The sequence below is a fragment of the Acartia tonsa genome, chromosome 6 (assembly GCF_053477335.1).
Source record: "Acartia tonsa isolate MP-2025a chromosome 6, ASM5347733v1, whole genome shotgun sequence".
In the NCBI taxonomy this organism is placed as follows: domain Eukaryota; kingdom Metazoa; phylum Arthropoda; class Copepoda; order Calanoida; family Acartiidae; genus Acartia; species Acartia tonsa.
Genome location: NC_137265.1, coordinates 17,093,787 through 17,117,041, shown reverse-complemented (window position 1 = coordinate 17,117,041; position 23,255 = coordinate 17,093,787). Strand labels below are relative to the sequence as shown.

The window sequence follows — 23,255 nt, the reverse complement described above, 5'->3', positions numbered from 1 at the left end:
ATACAAACTAGAGATACAGACGGACATCCTGTAAAGTGATAGAAGCTTAGATTTATAGACAACACCCTTTACGTGTTCAACATAGTATAACATAAATGTCCAGTTTTGCGTTCATGTTTTGGGGTAGGACCAAGGGCGTGCAAGTCAAATTAGCTGGGAGAGGTAGAAGTAAATGCGCCAAAAATTATGCACTCCAAGTATTTATCCAAAATACAGGGGGGTGGTTAAGGTGAGGTATAGATGAACGAAGCTCCCTACATTTTTAAAACTAAACTAAAATTATTTCACTCCTGCTGCCCTCCCCCCATGTGCACGCCTATGGGAAGGATGCACAGGGAAAAAGATTTATGATGATAAAACAATCAAATCCAAACACAAACCAGCATGTCACACAAAAACAAACATTCTGTTTACTAAGACCAAGAACAACGTTGTACATAAGTTGTGCAGAAAAGTAAAAAGGAGTGAGATACAGTCAGTCCTATAGGCTATGTATGTTTTTCGATGCTGAAAACTAACCTTTAGGATTTTAAAGGTTATAGTAAAGTATTCTGGTAACCAAATTTATCTTATTCGTTGGGTTTAAAATTTGGTATTTTCATTAAATCTTCATTGGTTAATTCAAACCAGTGGTGTGCAAACTTTTGAATTGATGATTTTAATCTACTGAAGGGGTAGTTTTGTTTATAATGAATTGGAATGTACATAGATTTATCATCAATTTTAAAATTTGTGCTTAAAGTTTTGATATCTGCTATCGTAACTAAAATTACATAAAGAATTTGAAATGAACTCTGAACATGTTGAAAAGAAACATTGTGTACATTCCATGACCAGCAACTGGACGCCTAACCAAACCCCAATCCACTAAACTTATAGCGTTTTCTTTAATTTGTCTGTAACTTAATATCTTTAATAGAAAATCCAGGTACCTTCGAAATTGCACAATCAATTTCAAATTTGCAAAAATATTCTTTTAACAATAAGCTACGATAATGAAAGAGTAACAACTCTAAAAGTAATTTATTAAAATTGAATAAGTTATTTTACTTTCATCATAAAATGTTTAATTGGCTATACCTATGAAAATTAGAAATGGTGTGTTAGACGAGGAATCATTTTTGTTCTTTAATATTAGTGCTAACACTATTTTAGGCTTCCATTTAGATAAATTTGGTCATGCTTGTTAATTATAAGGGTTTGAGGGGAAGGGGTAATGGATATAGATATACATAGTTTTATTAACATGGAAAAATTTATGTTCACTTCGTTCATCCAGTAGGAGGGGAGGGGATGGGGTAAAGTGGGTGGATGGGGTAGCGTTATTTTAGCCAGTTGCGAGCATCGCTTTATTATAATACATGATAATCTGGTGTAAGATTCAAGTATTAATAATTCCATTTGCTGGAGGGGATGGGTTTGTATTGGTGTTCAACTATTGAATAAGGTAATTCTACTAAAACATTTCTTTGCTATTTGCCGAAGAAATTGAAAACGGGAAGGAGACGGAAATTAATTTTTTATGAATTCTAAAATAGAAATATATTTTTCATGGATGGTAGGGGCCAATGGCTGTGTTTAAGAATATAACACTGTCTTTTTAATAAAATAATCGTATGGTACCCAATACTAGTCTAATTATTGTGGCAAAACTAATTATCTCCAATGTCCTATCCCTGTTCATCCCAGATTTCTGTGCAAAACTTAATTTGAACTCATGTTAGATAACAACCACCACTGGCAAATGAAGTTGTCTTTTTGTCTGTCTGTGAGTGTAGTTTTAGTAACAAATCTACTATATAATTCTAAATGGCTGCCTGTCAGCTACGTTTATGGGGGGAAACCTTATTATCGGCTGCTATTTAAGATTACATGGAATTTTTTTGTGTGAAAATTGTCTTTACTCTACAACTCTTTTGGTCCGCCTGTCTGTAATGCTCAAGAGGACAATACAATACTTTTTTTCTCTCTTCTGCTAGAACCGCCATAATTAATGATCTTTTAATGAAGAATTTCTTTGTATTTATGAAGCTACAATTTTTGAGTGAAAAAACTCTCTGAACCACTTTTCCTTATACAACAATAGTTATTTCTCGTATCGTATTATAAACGACTTTCCGCGGATATAGAATGTACAATTATAAGATTAAAACTAGTTTTTTTTAGCCCTGAGGTGCCGGAGGCACCGACTAAAAAAACTGGTCTTAATCTTATGATTGTACATTTCTATATTCGTAGAAAACTGGATATAATACGATGCTAGACATAGTTTTTACGTATGGATGAGAACCGGTTCCTATCCACCGGATTCGAATGAATACGAGAAAAAAAATTATATATCAGTGTTAACAGCGAAGTTTTATGTTATACAGACAAAGTCTTAAGTTTAATAATATTTAAAAATAAATGAAATGTTTCAAATTCGCAGTTTATTTACAAAATTACATCAATACAAAAATGTACAACCAGCTACACGTATTGTAATCCGCACATTGGTATTCAAGGCTTTGCTTTAAGGCAGTCAGTTTATAGTTTTCATGTATTAAATATCATGCAATAAGTTAAGAAAATAAATACATAATAATAAGTTATCTTTATATATGTAAATATGTAATAAAATGCATTTTATGACTAACTAACTTAATGGTATACTCTCTAATAAAGTACAGAATGCCTCTCTGACCATATGTATCTATGTCCACTAAGATCTTCAGAACGAAGTGACCTATCATTCTACCATTCTCAGTGAAATTTTTAGGGGGAGAAAGTCAATCAAAAATTAGCCACGTAACGTCATAAAAATGAAGGATTATCCATCTCTTTTTTAGGGGTTTTATTTCCCACTTCTTCTCTCATCATCCTCATTTTTATGACGTCATGTGTCTGATTTTTGAGTGACTTTCTCCCCCTACAAAATTTTTTAATTAGTCCGTCCAGGGAAAGTTTTAAGCTGCTTGTAGGACAAGAGGGGCTGATGAACAATATCTTAATGGCCGTCATGGAAGTAGATTATACGCTACAAAATAATAGAGTAACTGTGCTTCTAAAAATACAATAGAAAATAATAAATTCAGTTTTAAAGAAAGTTAGACAGTTAGGGAGTTGAATCCATTTTTATAGAAGCAGAAATATAATCTATGATTATGGTTTGGACCCTCTAAAACTGTAATCTACCCTTCCACTTTCCCCTCTCTTGGTGAAGATATCTTCAACGCCGATACGATTTTTGAAATATAAGATTCCACTTTTGTCTCTCTTGTTAAAGATATCTTCACCAAGAGATGCAAAAGTGGAATCTTAAATTTCAAAAATCGTATCGGCGTTGAAGATATCTTCACCAAGAGAGGGGAAAGTGGAATCTTACATTTCAAAAATCGTATCGGCGTTTCACCAAGAGAGGGGAAAGTAGAATCTTACATTTCAAAAATCGTATCGGCGTTGAAGATATCTTCACCAAGAGAGGGGAAAGTGGAAAGGTAGATTACAGTTTTAGAGGGTCCAAACCATAATCATAGATTATATTTCTGCTTCTATAAAAATGGATTCAACTCCCTAACTGTTAGAAGTGAGTTAAATACATAAAACACGCTTTTCCTCCCCTGTCAAATATATCGATTTTATGTTATAAAATCAAAGTTCCCATTGCTGACATATAACTTAAAGATTTAAATAGCCTGTAATTTATTTTGAAATTACAAACATTATCCAAATAACTGCATAAAAAATGATAATGTATATAGAATATGCCTGGATATTATGCAAGTGGAAACATTTTCGTCAATTTAGGTTGCCAACATGAAACTCGTTTATTGGTCAGTTCGTTCGTAGGAAAGGATGTGGTACAGGGGGTTGAGGGGGGGGGGGGTCATTTATTAGAGAACATAAACATCTTAAAATCTGGTGTAAGATCCAAGTAATAATATATCCATTCGAATAATGTTTTTAAGACTTGATTGTTATGTTGATATAATAACAGCACAAAGATTGACAGGGTCCCCCTAGTTTCCAAAATAGACTTTACTGAATTATCTTAAAAACTTTTTCACAATGTTTCTTACAAGTCTACCCCCCTTTTTCCAACCATTTTCTGATGCATTCTTCCTACCATCCACACACATAAATATCCATGTAACAATGGAAAAACAATGGAATCTTAAAAAATTATAAATGAGATAGACTTCTACCTATACATATACTTATCATTAGGATCATAAGGGATAAGATAATGGACGATAAATTGATGGGCAATAGTATCTACAATAATGATGGCCACAATAACCTCTTCTGTAGACTAAAATCATTAGTTGATCAATGATCAGTTTATACAATGCTGGATTCAACCAACTTCTTGATATTTAATAAAAGTCCCCAAAATGTTTGTCACTTCCCTACCTGGTTAAAACAATTTTTTTTTTATTTTCTTCTTAATTGAAGAAAAAAATCTAAAAAATAACAAAGCCCACAAACGGGTTGAGTCCTTTACTTACATCTTTATAAGAAAGGAGAAGTAGGCATCAAAAAGCCTTAAACCATCCTGGAACCTATGTAAAGTTTTCCTAATATGGAGAACACAATTTGTTAATTGGTCAGTAATAACTTAATAGTTAAACAAAACCTCACTTTTTAATAGTATCATAATCTGTTTACAATTTTTCAATTCATTTTGCAACTTTTTTTTATAAAATCTCCATTTATTTTTTTCTGTGAAATATAAGATGCTCTTAAGAACTTTCCCCTTTTTAATCCTCCTTCTAAATACTTTACCAAGTCAAGAGTTAAATTTTCTTTACAAACTTTGTTTAAGAGTTTTATCGTCTAGTAATGGATGTAGAAAACATGTGGATATTATGACAGAGAAAGAATTGACGTCAATTTAGCTTACTAACAAGGAACTCATACTTGTTAGTTTGTTCATCCAGTAGGAGGAGAGGAGATGGGTTAAAGTGGGTGGAAGGGGTGAATCGTTATTTTAGCCCGCTGTATGCTTTACTTTATTGGAGAACATGAAAATCTGGTGGAAGATCCAAGTAATAATATATCCATTGGTCTACTATGTGTATGTTATAATGTTCGATAATTTACATACATACACGGAAAGTCTCTACAAAATAATTGTCAATTATATTAACTTTAGCTGCAATATCAGGAGTGTGATTTTATTAGTATGGTTAAGCAGGAATTCCTTATTATTAGAAAGATAAGGGACATACAGACAAAGAGCTTGCAATCAAAGGTTAGTTATAAGATCAGCCAATGAAAACATGATAGTTTATTAATTATTTTTTTTTCTATTTCTAAAACTTAAATGTAGGGGTCTCTAGAAAGGCAGTCCCTAATGGTAAACATTTTTTGTTTACTTTAAGAGTTAACTTTTTAAAATTTATTATTCTTTCCTAAAAATCTTATTTCAATGCACAATATTTGACATAGTTTTAATAAAAATTGGTATTAAATGTGGAGCAAGCTTTATAAAGATAAATGGCTTCTATACTAGACCTCAATTTTAACATGTCAATTTGTAGGAACAAGGGAAAAGTAACTTTAAGGTCGAACTCCCACATTTTTAATGTTAGTTTTGAAGAAAATAAAAAAAAATTAAAAAAATTGTTTGTGGTCAATTCTCATGTGCAGACTCATATCTTGCTACTTTTAAATAAGGATATATCAGCCTGTGCTTCAAAATGTTTCATGATTACTGAAAAGGGTAAATAAAAAGAAATGATATTTTTGTTTCAAGTATTTCACTTGTAAAGAGTGTTCTATATTTCCTTGTAAACATTATAGAAAAGGTAAGGCAACACATTTGAAAATGTTCTAGATTGTAATAGAGATAATTCTGAAATATGTATAACAAAAAGTTTTTCGCCATTGTTAACCAATAAATGTAATGTTCAGTCAATAGTAGCGCAGAAATATTAAGCCAGTGTTTCAATAAAATAAAGATCACCAACATTTTTGTCATTTATTGTTATTTTTTAATATCATTGTTATGGATCTTAGTAGATATTTCAAATAATTTTGATCATTTATTTCTAATATTTTAGTAATTTCTGTCAATCAACAAGAAATTTGTAAAAGAAACGTTGTTACGGATGGACGTACTGGTTGACCTTAGTTGAAGAAAAGCAACGCTGCTAAAAACGAATCCAATAAAATTTTGAGATGTTGGCAAGGCGTTTGACTGTGTTCCACATTATCTGATTATGCTAAATCACGTTATATTACACAAGAAATTTAGAATCAGGAATCTAAACATAGAAATATACACGACTTTATATGGAGGATCATCCCTTTGACAACAAGATAATAGAAAATAAAGTTGTTTATATGCAATGTAATTTAGTATTTTTAGGCCACCTTTAAAATATAGAATTTTAAATAGCTCTTGTGGCCACCCGGATTGATGAGTCTAAAATATTTTTTCTTCTTCATAAAGTTGCTTTTTTGCCATTTGGAAGTGTACTATTCATACAATTAAAATGATAGGCAAAATCTTTAGATGGGGGTATTAAATACCAACTCTCTCCCTACGGATTAGGGTGAAGAATATGGATATATAGTATATTAATTATTTTGAAGGTGTTATTCATTCTATGTTTATGATAATTCTACTGCCATACCTTAATTTTTCTTTCTCTTGGGATAAAAAATGAATGGGTAGGTGTTCATATAGTTGAGCATAATCTATAATATGTATATTTTTTGGGAAGTTTAAAAAAACACTAAATAAGGAATATTATTTTAACATAATATATACAAAAGACTACAGAAAAAATAAGGAATGCTTTAGTTATTAACAAGTAGAGCCACACAAATATATTTTAGACAACGAACAACAAACTGTCATACACTACCACCGTAATGTTGTACACATTCATCATAAGCAAGACAGAAGAAGGAATATATTAAAATTAAATAGTAACTGCGCTATCAAAAATATCAAATGTTATGTAATATGTATGATAACCTGCATGGAAAAGGTAAAAACATAGAATACCTACCTGGATAAAGCGAACGGGTAATGGACAATAAAAAAACCTAGAACAGTGCCTTCCAAGCTTTTATTTGGAGGGGGGTTGAATGACAGATTTGAGAAGGGTAATCTAATGTATTTCTTGAAATTTTAAGAGGGTAAAATGAGGGATTTTTAAAGTTTAAGAGGGGTTATTACCCTTAGACGTCTCTGACCAAGAAAACCTAGCTTATTCATTGATAAAGTGATAGCATAGTGGATAATAAAAACATATAGTGCCTAGTTATTAAGATATAAAGTGATAGGGTCATAGACAATAAATAAAAACCTAGAAAAGTGACTTAGAGTTGGTTAAATGACACTTTTCAAAAGTTTTGGGGAGGGCATTCTAATGTATTTCTTAAAATTTTGCAGGATAAAAGGAGGGGTTCGAAGTTTAAGAGGGGTATACACACCCTTTGCCTCCTTAGACGCCTGTGACCTAGAAAACCTAGTTTATTCATTGATAAAGGGGTAGGGTAATAACCAAAAAATAAAAATCTGAATTACTTAAAAACCTTAAATGTCTATTTTACACATTGTTAATTGGATATAGACTATAAATATAATACCTAGTTTTATTCATGGATAAAGTTATAGGGTAATACAGTTAGGGAGTTGAATCCATTTTTATAGAAGCAGAAATATAATCTATGATTATGGTTTGGACCCTCTAAAACTGTAATCTACCCTTCCACTTTTCCCTCTCTTGGTGAAGATATCTTCAACGCCGATACGATTTTTGAAATTTAAGATTCTACTTTCCCTTCTCTTGGTGAAGATATCTTCAACGCCGATACGATTTTTGAAATGTAAGATTCCACTTTCCCCTCTCTTGGTGAAGATATCTTCAACGCCGATACGATTTTTGAAATTTAAGATTCCACTTTTGCTTCTCTTGGTGAAGATATCTTCTGGAGATTACAGTTTTAGAGGGTCCAAACCATAATCATAGATTATGTTTCTGCTTCTATAAAAATGGATTCAACTCCCTAACTGTAATAGATAATAAAAAACTATAATGTCTATTTTGATTATTGACAATGTGAAAGGTTAATGGATAATAAATAAAAACCTAGAATGTATAGCATATTCATAGATACAGTTATAGGGTAATAAAAAACCTTAAGATAAAGTGATATAGGGTAATGGATAATAAAAAAACCTACAATTCCTAGTTTTAATAGATTAAGTTATATGTTCATGTTAACGAGAAAACAGGAGTGTCTTTTTATCAATCAACAATGACAAAACTATTGACAATTTGTTTTGTCTCTTTTAATTTTTCCTATTTCTCCTATTGAATTAATTAGTTATTTGGCATTGTTTGTATTAAAAATATAATTTATTTCTAACAAATGTGTTCCGAAATATACAAATTTTTGAAAGTTAAGTCCGTACGTATGTAACTGATAGCATTTTCGCTATTTTAGAAAGTTAGATTAACCTTTCGATTAATAAGTGTATAAGTATTTCTTTAATACTTGAGTATGATTTTGACAACAATTCTTATTTAATATATCATATAAATATCCTAAAATATGTCCTTAAACAGTATCCTATATCTGCGCAATTTTGTTATATATGAATGTTCTGCTTATAAAGTTCTGACACTCTACAAGAAGTTAATACTACCGCCTGATATTAGCGTGTCGCTTTTATTGATTTTGGAATCCTTGTTTTCGTAAAATTAAAATCTAGGAACGAAATTTTTATTTTGGAACAGTGACTAAATAAATGACAATTTGTGTAGTTTTTCCTTTAGACATATCATTAAAGACCCTAAAAGACGTCTGCACCCATAGCCTTTAGTGGAGGGAGAAATGTAAAATAGCAGACAACCATACCAAGTCTGTAATTGAAAAAAAAGAGCTAAATTTCATTCTCTGCCCTATTTAGGTAAAACTTCCTCAAAATGAAGACCTTAATTAGGTCATCAAAAGATCTATATGGACAAACTAAAAAACACTTTACTTCAATAAGGGATTTAATTTACTGTCTCTTACCTACAGTGACATATTAAAGAAACTTTTCGACTATCTAAAATTTTGTGGATCTGTTCAAAACCTTGCAAAATAGCAGAAATTTGCAATACAATACGATAAAGCTTTTACATTCTTACATTATGACGGACGTACCCAAAGTTTAAAGTAGCTCCGCGATCTAAAATAAGCAGAGAGTAAATTTGCAAAGAAATGAAATATTTTTTTCTTATCATTTTTTTTCAAGAAAAGATTCTTAAAAATGATTCGCTTTTCTAAATTATATTTGCACTTTTCACTTTATATCTATTATCAAGTATGACATTCATATAAATGTGACAAAAAACAAGGATTACACCATCCACATTTACGATGCTCATCAATTAATTTAGTGAAAGAATTCTAGTCTGTATCTCTAGTAATTAGTATATAGTTGTTCAGTTTCAATTTTATATCTCAAAATTGCAGAAATCAACAATAGTGAATTCAATAGGACGATTCTATCATGCCTACATTCACTATCAAATCTTTACAAAATGAACATTTAAGTTAATTTAAATATTCCACGTGGCTTGAGATACTAATAATTGTGAGAAATAATTTATTAAACATAAGATTTAGGGCTAAATATATTTCAACTATTTTATTTTTATTAATGTCCTCATTTTGTTTGGTTTATTGAAATCAGATAATAGCGTCAGAAATATAAATAAACCGAGTCCTTACAAGAGAACAGAAAGCAATTAGAACATACTAAAAGGGTCTTCTCCAACTGGGCCAGGTAGTTGTGTGGATGATACAACTAAACTTATACATATATTTTATGTTCACTAACGCTTATGCTTGCAGAAAAATATTAAAACTGAAAAGGGGTATAAATCTATTTTGCTGTAAGTTAAAAAAAGAAATTTAATTTATTCTTTTCTGTGAAACTTTTCTTTTGATATTATTAATATCTCATTCTTTTGTCTTGCTCTCAGGATGGAAGGCGAATTCAGGGTTCAATTCTATACAGTACATATTTTGTACATATCGAGGACGTCAAAGCCTTTTCATTTGAGGGGGTAAAAATTAAGAATTAAAAGTTTGGAGGGGGAAGGGATAATCTTAATGTCATATAGGCAATTACGTCTAAAATTTTCTATTTGTGAATGGGAGGATAAAAATAAAAAAAATGGGTTACTGCAACCGCAAATTCAATATTTTTTGAGAGGGGGGGGGTCACTTTTTAACCTCCCCCCCCCCCCTCTTGGACGTGCCTGGTACATTTTGGTTTTGTTGAGGTTTACTATTATTGTTATTGATATATTGTTACTTGGATGTTGCACCAGATTTTCATGTAATCAGATAAACTGATGCCCGCAGCTAGCTAAAATTGTTGGACCCCCATCAATTCCCTTTACCCCATTCACTTCTCTCCTACTGGATGAACGAACTGATCAATGAATGATGTTCATATTAGCAAGCTAAATTTATGACGAATTTTCCCAGGCAATAAATTCACGAATGCTATATTCATTTTTAGTGATTATTTATCCTTGTACTTTTTAAGCTTGAGTACATTCATTGACTTCTGGGTATCTGTCACTGTTTTGTGACAATTTTGATCTTAATGAAACTTTTAAAAAATACTTTTCTTATTAAATACCCTTTGCAAATTTTCTTAATCTTAAAGAAATTACAATAAATTTATCAAACAATGGCAATAGAACTCGATCTTAGAATATTATACGATTTTTATGAATTATAAGAATTTCAAAGTTCCAAAAAAGTTTTAAAATCTTTTAGGAAAAACAAATCAAATAAAATTAATCAATAGTTATTTATCACTCCGTATTGTAGACAGCTTTCCGCGGATTTTAAAATAAAAAATATAAGATCGGAGGGGCAGAAGGTTATAATTTTATTATGTTTATTTTAGTAAGCGTGGAAAATTGTCTGTAATACGATGCTGTACATGATTTTTCAGTTTGGCTGAGAGCTGGTTCTAATCCAGCGGATAGCAATCGGTTTTGAAGCCATTCTGGAAAAGTTGTTATCTATTATGTTTGTGGTTTATAAACTTTAAAAATTTACTTCTTGTATTTCACCAATATAATCAATAAGATGTTAAACATGACAGTATAGCTGAGAACCGATTATAATCCAGCAGTTATTAACAGGTTTAAAAGCCATTGTCTATGATTGTTCCCTTCCTCCCTGACTATAATCCCACAAAATGTGCATGTGGTTTGTGAAATGTGGTTTGTGAACTATAAAAATTGACAGCTTGTGTGTACTTTTATTATTGTATTACTGTTCCCTCCCTCTCTGACCATAATCCCACAAAATGTGCATGTGGTTTGTAAACTATAAAAATTGACAGTTTGTGTGTACTTTTATTATTGTATTACTGTTCCCTCCCTCTCTGACCATAATCCTACAAAATGTGCATGTGGTTTGTAAACTATAAAAATTGACAGCTTGTGTTTACTTTTATTATTGTATTACTGTTCCCTCCCTCCCTGACTATAATCCCACAAAATGTGCATGTGGTTTGTAAACTATAAAAATCGAAGGCTTGTGTGTACTTTATCGTTGTATTACTGTTCCCTCCCTCCCTGACCATAATCCCACAAAATGTGCATGTGGTTTGTAAACTATAAAAATTGACAGCTTGTGTTTACTTTTCACCAATGCATCCACTCTACAACTATGGTAGGTAGTGCTTTTCTTTTAAGGGCCCGTCGGACACTGAAACCTCGCACCGGTTTTTGAAGAAAACAGAATAAATAGGGAGGTGGGTAGTTTTTATTTCATATGTTTACGTACGGTTCCCTAACCTTACGTGGCTAGCCAGTACCCAATATAACCTAACCTTACCTAACTTAAAGTAATAAACGAACACACAGCAATCTACCCCCCCTTTGCTTTTAATTTCTAAAGGGGGTATAAATGTGCATGATTCCTTTAAAGTAATTTATTTAAACTGTCTTTAACCTTACACATTAAGTCAATATTCATTCTTCCAATGTATTTATTTACACATACAGAATAATTTGATTTTCAACATTTTTAAATACTTATTGTATTACAATTATTTTTCCTTACTAAAAACAAATATTTATTGTTGCCGCTTCGCTTCTTTTAGACACAATCATTCTTGTTCTTTTGTGTTGTTGTGCCAGGGTGGGAGGGACACTGGTCCGGGTATTCCAATCCTTATACTAAAGTAACAGGATGTCTGTGTGTCTGTCTGTGTGTCTGTGTGTACCGAAGGATCTCGCTAACCGCTGAACCGATCGGGTTCTCCTTAACAGGGTAGCTTCTCATAAGTCCCGGGAAGGTTTATAACTATTTTGGGGGAGGGTACCACCACCCTCCCAAGAGAAATGACAAAAAAATCGAAATTTTAAAAAAATTAGGGGAGACTTCAACGTCAAATAAAGAGGTATCGTCATAAAAATTAACTTTAACAAACAAAAACATTTAAAGTGCCACTAGAGGCCTCTAGGGGCGTAGCCGCTAGTAGAACATAAAGTCATATAGTTTTGTTTTATTCATTGGCTTAACAACTTTTATTAAATTTTGATTGGTAGGCTCATTTAGTTTAGTGCCCTAACGTTTCTTCAACCACTCGTTACAATCTACAATAGGGGTAATTTTGTTTTTCATGATTGGGAATGTACATCAATAAATCGGTCAATCGCTTATCCCTTTGAATCCCTGGTTTGTTGTGTGCACTTTTTAAACTCGGGTAATTTGTCCTTATTACAACATTTTACCTGTAAAAATGGATATATTATTACTTGGATGTTACACCAGAATGTCATGTACTCTAATAAAGCGGTACTCATAGCTGGCTAAAATAACAATACCTCCCACCCATCTTTGTTACCATCCAATTGGATTAAAGAACTGACCAATAAACAACATCAATATTAGCAAACTAAATTGACGACAAATATTCCCCCTGTCATAATATCCACGTATATTTTACATCCATTCCTTTAAATCAACAGAAACGCAGAGATCTAAGGAGATACGACAATAGATGATAAATTTATGCATTTCTTAATTATAATAAGACTACAAGATTTCATGATTTTTTGTGTATCAATGAATTGATTTTAAATTTCTCTATCCTAAAAATAAAATATTAAGTAGTAATATTATTTTGTCTGAAGCTTATGATTTCAATAATTACTAAACTGTTTTATTATTATTTTTATGGAAGCTTTTCATATGTGTCAGGATGGTTTTAGACTATATTTAAAAGCGAAGCTTTTCTGCTATTAAAGTCGGTCCGTCCGTCCGTAACGGATAGCTTTTTTCGTTAATTTAGGCATGTTAGAATTGTCCTATCGATTTCAAACTTTGGATGGTGATTCCTTTAGTAGTTAGGTACGATTTGAAAAGCGTAGCAACTTAATAATCATTACCAGAATGTCCGTACGTCCATTTGAAACATGTCGATTTTTTTTACTTTTTTAACAACAAATTTTCATGTGATCTAATCATCCTAATGATCTGATTTTTGGTACAATAATTCCTTGGACAACAAGGTATAATGTTATAAGCGACGCAACTCTATGATCAAGTCCTAAAAATATAAGTATGTCCATAAACATTATTCTGTATCCAGCAGTTTTTCAACAAGTTTACTTACAATTTTGGTTCGACTCTTATACATTACATTTATATTCTGATTATTCAGTTCTAACACTATACAAATGTTAATGTCTTTTTGTCCTACCGTTTCAGTGCTTCGATTTTATGGATGTTGTCATCCTTGTTAGATATAAGCCTCAGGATTGTTCTAGGCCATTTTCCAGCTCTCTTCTTACATCATTGAGTTTTTTTTTATTTTACCAATTTACTGTTTCATTACATAAAGGTTTAATGTATTTTTTTTTCATCCCAGCTTACTGTCAATGGAAATGTTTGTCCCTTGTTTTACAAAATATGATGCTAGTAAGCTTTGTTATGCTAATTATGTACACAACTATCCTTGTTTCATCAGAAATATAGTTAATTTCTTTTCCCTAAAATTTAAGCTTCAATATATTTCTACGAATTTCTAGAAATTTGAAAATCTTTTTATAAATCTCGTATTGAACAATAATGGTCTTGCTTAATATCCATTCTTTTAACATGCAATGTTGTAATTAGGTTAAGAAATGAATATAGTTATGTAATATTGAAAAATATATAATTAAATACATGTTCCGTGGATTGACCACCGCGAAAAAAAATTTCCTCACATTTTGTTTGATATCTCTGATAGGGCTTTACTGATTGACAACATCCATAAAAAAAAAACATGTATCGACCAATGGACAAAGTGAAATATACAGCAGATAACCAGTGGTCATAAAAAGGGACAAAAAGATAGAGAGATATTATTAGGAAGTAGAAAACGTTTCTTTTATAAAATGAATTACATACCGACGGACAAAGATAGTTTTATCCTGGAAGCTCTTCACCAAGTAAAAATCAGCAGGTAATCTATACTAGCTGCAGAAAAAAATCAACCAGAGCTTTATGGAGAACTGTCAAAGTGAATTGTATAGTAGTTTTGCTATTAAGAAGTTGTTATCAATCATCTCCATAGGTACTAATTAAATATTAGATTAGGTAAATCTACTTAAATAGAAAGAGGTTTGGATTTGGTCCTTTTTTTTAAGACAATGCAAAATTGCAAAGGCAGCTGTCTATCCCCAACTAAATAGGAAAAATATTATGATAATGATACTAATACTATTGCATAGATAATTAGTTGCACTAAAACATGTTTCATATCAACAATATTATTATATTAAAAGTAACTAGAGATATGTATATTGAAACAAAGACAATAATACTCAAAAGAAGCGCAGCAATATTAAAAACAATTATTTAGGGAAAGTTTTTTAAAGACAGAATCAGAGACGCATGAAAATGCACTTATCATTGAACCGATTAAGTTCTCCAATTTAGGAAAGCTTTACATAGGTCTCAAATAAAAGTCTTGGATTGGTTTTACGCTATGTTTTGAATATTCGAATATAGAGACCCTATAATGCTAGGAGCTTGGAGTGCAACCGCTTGTTAAATATAACTCAAGTATGAAAACCGACAAAAATACAGATTAATTGTAGAAAATTATTATATTGAATAATATGTATTCTCATTAATCAAAGTCAAGAATTGAGATCCAAAACGTTGAAATGTTAACAGATAGATATACATACAAATAGGAAGACATATATGCAGACAGACAGACAAACAAATATACGAAAATAGGATGCCTTTAGCTTCTTGGAGGCATCTTATCCATATCTGAGTTATGACCTATGTAATAGATAGACAGACAGACAGATAGATATAAAAAAAAACAGACAAATGGATTGATAGATAGATAGATAAAATATACCCAGGAGCATTCTATCCAAATCAGAGTTTGGGTCCATTCTTTTTGATAGATAGATCGACAGACAGATGGACAGACATATAGATAGATAAACTATACCTGTAGCTCCCTAGTCTTACCCAGGAGCATTCTATCCAAATTAGAGTTGGGAATTATTTGATTTGACAGATACATAGATAAACAGACAGCCAGAAGGACAGACAGCCAGAAAGACAGACAAACAGAAGGACAGACAAGCAGAAGGACAAACAGCCAGAAGGACAGACAGACAGATAGATAGATTAACTATACCTGTAGCTCTCTAGTTTTGCCCAGGAGCATTCTATCCAAATCAGAGTTTGGATCCATTCCATTACCTCGAAACTCCATCCCCATAACTTACTAAACAAAAAATACTATTTCAGTTCTTTGTGTTTCTTGTGATATCTAAAACTGCTTAATTATTCAGGGAAGATTCATATTGAAAACAGTACAGTAGAAATTTATAATACCATTTTAAATAGGCAAAATCCTACAAAATTCGTAGTTATGATGTCAATAAAAGCATGTATTTATGGTTTTAATTTACATAAGGGTAATTTGGTTTATTTTTATTTCGAACACCGTCTTATCCCTTAGGATCCCTGCTAACAAATACATACAAAAAAAGGAAAAGAGAAACAGACTAACACTTAAGCAACTCTACAATTGGAGAATAAGGGATGCAGGATTAGATAAATGGATAATCAACTGGGAGAAAGAGATCATATAATTAATTTTCTTGTCTTGGTAATTTTTATAAAGCTTAATTTGTTGGTTAAACTAGCAAACTTAAAACCATCAATTTTGCTATAAAGAAAGGGTGATTTTTTTTATCAAAATTTGGAATTTACATCAATTTATTTACTACTGTCTGGATAATGATATTGATAAAAAGCAGTAGCCTTGTGTATTATTGTATGTACTGCTTCGTAGGGCAGGACGTAATCTGTCAATGAATAAATATTTTTTTATGTTATGTTTTATAAATGAATGGTCGTTAAGATTAAACTGTTTTGAATAATTATTTTTCTTATAATTACTAATCCCTGTATCTCGGATAAAGAATACCTCTAGAAAAGGTAAACAATGTTAGCGGGAAGAAACAATTCTTGCACACAAAAATATTAAAGGTACAAAAAAAAAAGAAAAAATAATATGGGAAAATTTGTGATGACTCTATAATGAAAATAACAAGATGTTTGTATGTGTGTAGCAAAGGTGGGTTTATAAATATTTTTGGGGAGAATACCTCCCATTCATGAATGAATTTTTCATTCTAAAATTTAAAGTGGAAGAACGACTTCCCCATTCCCCTACCGTTAAGTGGCCCATTGAAATCTATAATACAAAGTAGCTTGATGTCTGTCCGTCCGTCCGTCCGTCTGTCCGTCCATCTGTCCGTCCGTCTGAAGCTTAAGATCTCGGTAACCACTCAACCGATCGGATTCTACTCTTCAGGGTATATACCTATTGGTCCTGTGGTGGTTTTAAACTATTTTCTTGGGGGTTGAGACATCCCCAACCCCCAAAAAAATTTTTTTTTTTTTTTATTTTTTTATTTTTTTTTTCTGAAGATTTCCTTGGTCCTTTATGTTTTGTAGAAGATTTCCTTGGTCCTTTGACGAATTTCGCCTTAATTTTTTTATCACCTCTTGGGGCAAAGCCCTAGAGGCTAGGGGCGAAGCCACTAGTATATATATAATTAAACAAAATTTTAGATAAGATTAAACAGCAAAGGTTGTAATAATGAATACATGTTTTAAAAATCTTCTAAATAGCTTTAAACTAACACAAGATCAGAGGGTTTAACACCTGAGAAGCACAGCCTATTCGGATCATCTGTTACCGAGATATTAAGCTTAAAACGGAATGATAGATAGATTTTGTTTACATTATAGATTGGCGAGAGATTCTTCATGGAAGTAGTATTTAAAATTTTAACTTTATATGTATCATTGTGAAATAGACATGAACTGATTTCAGAGACAAAATAATACATGAAATCACAGTCCCTTATTGCTAACTAATACTGATATTTATGACTACTCAATTGTTATTATTTAAAAATAATAACTTTTAAACTCAGCTATTGACTCCTTTCAATTTCAAACGAAAGTAAACAAGGATTGCAACATTCATATAAGCTAAGTTAATGAATTAACACGTCAATAATGTTATTGTTTATGTTGGGCTTGATTTAAGATTAGTAGTTTTTAAATCCCAAACTCCTTTGGGGCCTATACCTGATTGCCCTAACCCAGCGGGGCTACCCAGTACTCAACTCAGCTTAAAAAAAACTTAATTTAATTTAACAAAAAAAAGAATACTATTCACATCCCCCAATTTACGTAAAGAATAAAACAATTGATGGGGTATTTTGGCGAAGTAACTCAAAATGTTGAAAAACTACGCTTTAAAAAAACTAAAGTGTTTTTCACTTTAAAAACACACTGAACTACGTAAATATAGCTCATTAATGTTTTCTTCTTTTTCTTACACTTTTCAAAATAAAGAAAATAAGTTTTTAAGAGTAAAATATTTGAATTTATAAAATGTAGCTTTAGGGTAACTTTATTTTTTTTTAAAACCTATGATATAAAGTATAGTAATGTATTTTGACTGTGCCTAAGATTTCGATAATAACTTGGTTTTGGTTCTCCATCAATTCTAGGGAAACTTTACAAAGATAAGTATTATGCTATTTTTTTCTAAATTAAAGTTTTCGGATGGTTTTAGCCTTTTTTCAGCCACAACACACCCTTCGAATACAAGTACTTTTTGAATGCTAAAGGGGTGAATGTGAACATAAAAATAAATAACTCATTTGCCAGGTAAATTAAAACTTAAGAGATGCTGTGCTTCTTCTTTCTTACGGTTTGAAAACAATTGCACGTTACTTACATGCTTATAATACAGATCGGCAAATATAGAAAAGCTTTGCTTAAAATAAAAATCATGGCTCGTCAGGCCTCAAATTTAAACTTGTTTTGATGCTTTTTGAAAAGAGGGTTAGTTATATTAGGGTCAGATTTAGACTTTTAGTGGTTTATTACAATTGTAAAAGGTTGATTTCCCTTAGACTAAAAATGCGCGGCTGTCGAACCCTGACATAAAAACACTTACCAGAATACATATGAACAACAGAAGGGCACACTGAACAAATTTAAGTTTTTTTAATTCCAAAAATAAATATAAAATCACTCTTTATTAAATCATATTACAATTCACATTTTGAAATAATTTTTTTTAACGAATCACAGTCAAAGTGTTTCACTTTATGTCACAGTTAAAGATTCATTCAAATTTTAACAAAATGTTTCACTCCATTATTTTTATTTCTAAATAAATGTTTTGATAGTTATTCAACTACATTTTTTTTTATTTTATAACATTTTTTCTGAAAATAAAAGGATATTAATAGAAAGATTATATGATAAGTATTTTGCTTATGATTAATTAAACAAGAATAAAAAAATACACAAAAGAATGTATATATCGAGATGGCTAAGCTTATGATAATTAATCTGCTCTAAGCTGTGGCGTGCAGAGGTTTTTACCTGTGAAATGTAAAGCACTAAGGAGGAAAAAATTTGAAGATAGTACTTCTATAATCTTGTGAAGTTTAAGGGGGGTTTAGAAACCTTCGTATGTACGCTAAACAAAATATAATGCAATAATAACATTTAACATTTAAAGAAAATAATAAGCTAGATAATTAAAAGAAAATAAATGAAATTATCAATAATAATAACCCTACCCCCCTGACACTCCCTATTATAAAAAATTAAAAATTTGTCCTAACCCAGCAGTGCTCCCCACCTGCAATATGGGGCTACCCAGTATCCAATATAACCTAACCTAACCTAAATAAACAAACAAAAGAAAAAATAACCCCCCTCCAAAAGAAATGCTTAACAAGGAACTTTGTTTTGAAGCGCCAGTTTATGACCAAAAATCAAATAAAAATTTTCATGTTATAGAGTAGCTTTATACAAAAAATTATCTCTAAGAGAAAATAATCTGATTAAAAACTAATTGAATCTTCTCACTAATCTTTCAATTCATCGAGTTATTTCATCACAGAAAAAAAACCTATTTTCTCTAACTTTTCCATAGCAATATGGTTGATTTTAAGCAGCTTTTTAGCTGCTTTTTTACCATTTTTTCGGCTACTTATGAATGTTGTCATCCTTGTGTTTTATTTCTCAATTTACTTGCTTAATTTTTGGTAAGATTCCTATTAGTTTCTAGTTTCAGATATATGATATTTTCATTTGGGAGTTTTGTTAATCTTAATTTATATGCTAATACGTATTTTATTATAAATGTATACATAATGAAACGTATGTATATTATTCACATACATAATGTACACAAACTAGGGTTGGTCCGGATATCCGGCCAAATAAGTATCCGGCCCAACCCTAACACAAACGTTATATTTTTTTCGCTATCATAGAAAGTATAATTTTGAGCACTTATACCGCCCCCTCCCCCTCCTTCTTTTCAAAATAATTGAAAATTAGAGGGGGGGAGGAGATATTTGATCAATAGATTAGTGAGAATTCGTTCACTTGTAAGGTAATACCTGCTTTTTGAAAGCGCAAAATAAACCTTTTTTTTAAATCGAAGCTTATACATAATTAGGAACAGTCCGTTAATCCGTTATCGTTATTTCAGGCACATTAGAATAGTCCTATCGATGTCACACTTTACCTATTTGTTCATTTTCTGCTCTAATCACACCCAAAAAAAAATATTTTCTTTGATATAAGTATTTTTATTCAATTTTAAAGTGTCCATCAGTTTATTATGTCTATATTTTTTGTGTTTTTACTTAGCACCATCAGCTACGCCCCTAGAGACCTCTGTAGGCACCTAACGAAAGTTGTGGGGGATAATCCTCCACTTTTGAGTTTAATTTTTTTGGGCGATTTCTCTTTTTGGTGGTACCTTTCCCAAAATAGTTCAAAAACCTTCACTGAACCTTTAAGAAACTTCGGTGTAAAGAAGAACAACATTGGTTCAGCGGTTAGCGATATTCTCTGGTACAGACAGACAGAGACCCATCCTATTACTTTTATATAATGATACTGAGTTGAATAAAAGCTGCTCTAAAATGTAACACAAAAAGTGAGAAAAAAATGAGGTATGTATTATGTAAACAATTCTGATATGTGAAATTTACAATGTAAATAAATCTTATTTTTTCTTTTTTTAGCGTACCCAATCCAAGTCTGCTGTATGTCCGTCGTTTTCATCTATATTTTAATACTTGGATGTTGCACCTGAATTTCATACTCTGACAAAGTGATGCTCGCATCTGGCTAAAATAACATTACCACCCATCTATGAATTAACTTATTAATAACTAATGTCCATATTAGCAAGTTAAATTGACGAAAATTACACTGTCAATATATCCACGTATATCATACATACAATGCCGTTTCATGTTCGTACGCATCACACAGGGATTATCAGAATCACACTTCTCTAAAACCCGTACTCAATATAACATAACCAAATTTATATTTGGCTGTTAATTATACTGGTCCCCAAAGTTCTATGACACCTTCTCTTTTTCATTGGTTAATTGATTGGTGGATATAAAATTATCAGTGTACAAACTTTCCACATATAACTATAATCTACAGTAGGGATAACTTTGTTTATCAAGTTGTTTTGCTTTATTTGGATAACTTTGCACTTGTTATTTTACGTTGTCCATCAAACAAACTTTTTACTTATTTGTTTGCCAAAAACTTAACAATTTTCAGACACTCTTAAAAAGAAGGAAAAAAGTAATTTATCGAATCGTATTATAGAAAGCTTTCCGCATATATGAAAAAGAATAGTTTTTGACCAGTTTTTTAGCACCGAGGTGCCGAAAACAAGGCATACAAAACTGGTTTTAATTTTATTATTTTTATTTCAAATTTTTGTGCATAAAATAAAAATACATAATTTTCATTATGGCCGAGAACCGGTTCTAATCCAGCGGACAACAATCAGATTTAAACCCATACTGGAAAATAATTTTTGTTCATATGTCAAATTAATGGGTATTGGGTAGCGTATTTTGGAATTTAGTCACCTACACCAATTAAAATTATGTGATTATTTTAATTTCAATCCAGGGAGGAAGGGAACATTGGGCTGTTTATTACACTAGTCCCCAAAGTTTTATTATTATAATATTTTGTTTTCGTTGGCTCAATATTTTTTGGGACTTTTATAGAGTTTTTTTAAGTTAAGTGTCCAAACGTTTCAACCATCAATTGCAATTTACAAAAGGGGAAAATTTGTGTATGCTCATAATGGATGAACATAAATTTATTGGCCATTTCTTATACCTTTAGATATCTTCTTATCTGAACTGATAAGTCAATTGCATGTTCTCATTATCAAATTTATCGATTTTGCTTGCAAGAGTTTTAAGTGAAATCAAATAGATGCTTAATAATTATTAAATTTTGAATAAAAAAAATGTATGTACACCCTGTAGTAAATTATATTTAAGCCGACAATACTTTTTTTCAGCAGCAGAGCCGCCTTCAAACCAAGCCATTTTTCTAGGTAATGTTTTTTTAGAGTCCATATAAATAGTATGAAACAACTTGTTTCTTTTTACAAACAAAATATAAAATAAGTACATTTTTACATTGAATATGCTTTATTTGAGGGAAAATTATTATTATTGACGCAGATGCACAAAATATTACATTAATAAATTTACATATTTCTATTATTTCTGTGATTCAAAATTGTTTTTGCAGTTAATAGATTTTATATACCCATGGAAAGATTTTTTTGAGGGAGGGGAGTAATATCTACTTCCTTAATCAGTGAAAGCGACGAAAAAGGGTAAATGAACCCTCCTTAGTTGTTTTTAATCCCTCTCTTCAAAAAAAAAAAGATTGGTCATCCAAGGCATTTTTCTAATGTATACAGTACAAAAAAAAGTACAAAGTACAATACGACAGTAAAGTAAGTGGCTGATAACCATGACGAACTTTAATCAAAATTCTATAACTTTTGACATATCGTAATAATAAACTTTTTTTCAATGATTCTTAAGTACAAGTTATAAGTATATTATGTAAGGAGAGGGAATATGATATTTTTAAAACTTTTAATAACTTAACACTGTCAATATGTATAAACGTCCATAATGTGCATTTTTACACAATATCTTATTTTTGTTCGCTGAAAAAAGTTTCACAAGATTAGGTGGAAAACACATTTTTGAAAATATCTACTTTTAATTGTCACAGATAAAGAAGACATTTGATTGTGAACTGAACGCAACGTATTTGGTAAAAATCTTTCATTGAGTAGAATTTTTTTCCTCATTGGGTATGTAAAGTACAGTTATCATTAATTGCCTTATCCCATAAGATACCTGCCTTGTCAGTCCATGATCATAATACACCTATTGAATTCAAAACATAGCTTATAATCAGATTTATGTAAAAACCATAAAGTGTATTAATTAAAACAATGATTAAGATATATGGGCATTCCATTAATTACACGAAACCTTCACAACATGACAACAGATCATAGATTAGATATGCATTTTAAGCTTTTAATCGTTTTGGTATAATATCACCTTTTGCAGTTGAAATACTAGTATAAACATTTTACTTCACTATTCGTTAAAGTATCAAAGTATAATACGAAACTGTGTGTTATGATTGGACACCCGAGTCGGCTTATTACAAATATAAAATCGGAGAATAGATTATTTGTAAAAATAAATCTTCAAAATTTGTAAAAAAAAATGTTCGAAAATTTATAATTCTAGTAAATTGTCGCCAAAAATTTTTAAGTTTTATATTTGCAA

At 30.9% G+C, this 23,255-nt stretch overlaps 1 protein-coding gene across 1 annotated transcript in view; it reads right to left on the bottom strand.

The window, feature by feature from the left end:
• Nucleotides 1–18,641, bottom strand: part of LOC145321994 (inactive dipeptidyl peptidase 10-like) — a 155,630-nt gene extending 136,989 nt beyond the window's left edge. The window contains exons 1-2 of the mRNA XM_080163716.1: nucleotides 18,530–18,641; nucleotides 15,677–15,766 (exon numbers count right to left, since the gene is read on the bottom strand). Coding sequence (XP_080019842.1) covers nucleotides 15,677–15,760 — 84 coding nt within the window. The 5' untranslated portion in view covers nucleotides 15,761–15,766; nucleotides 18,530–18,641. The remainder of the gene's footprint in view (nucleotides 1–15,676; nucleotides 15,767–18,529) is intronic.
• Between the last annotated feature and the right edge of the window lie 4,614 nt (nucleotides 18,642–23,255).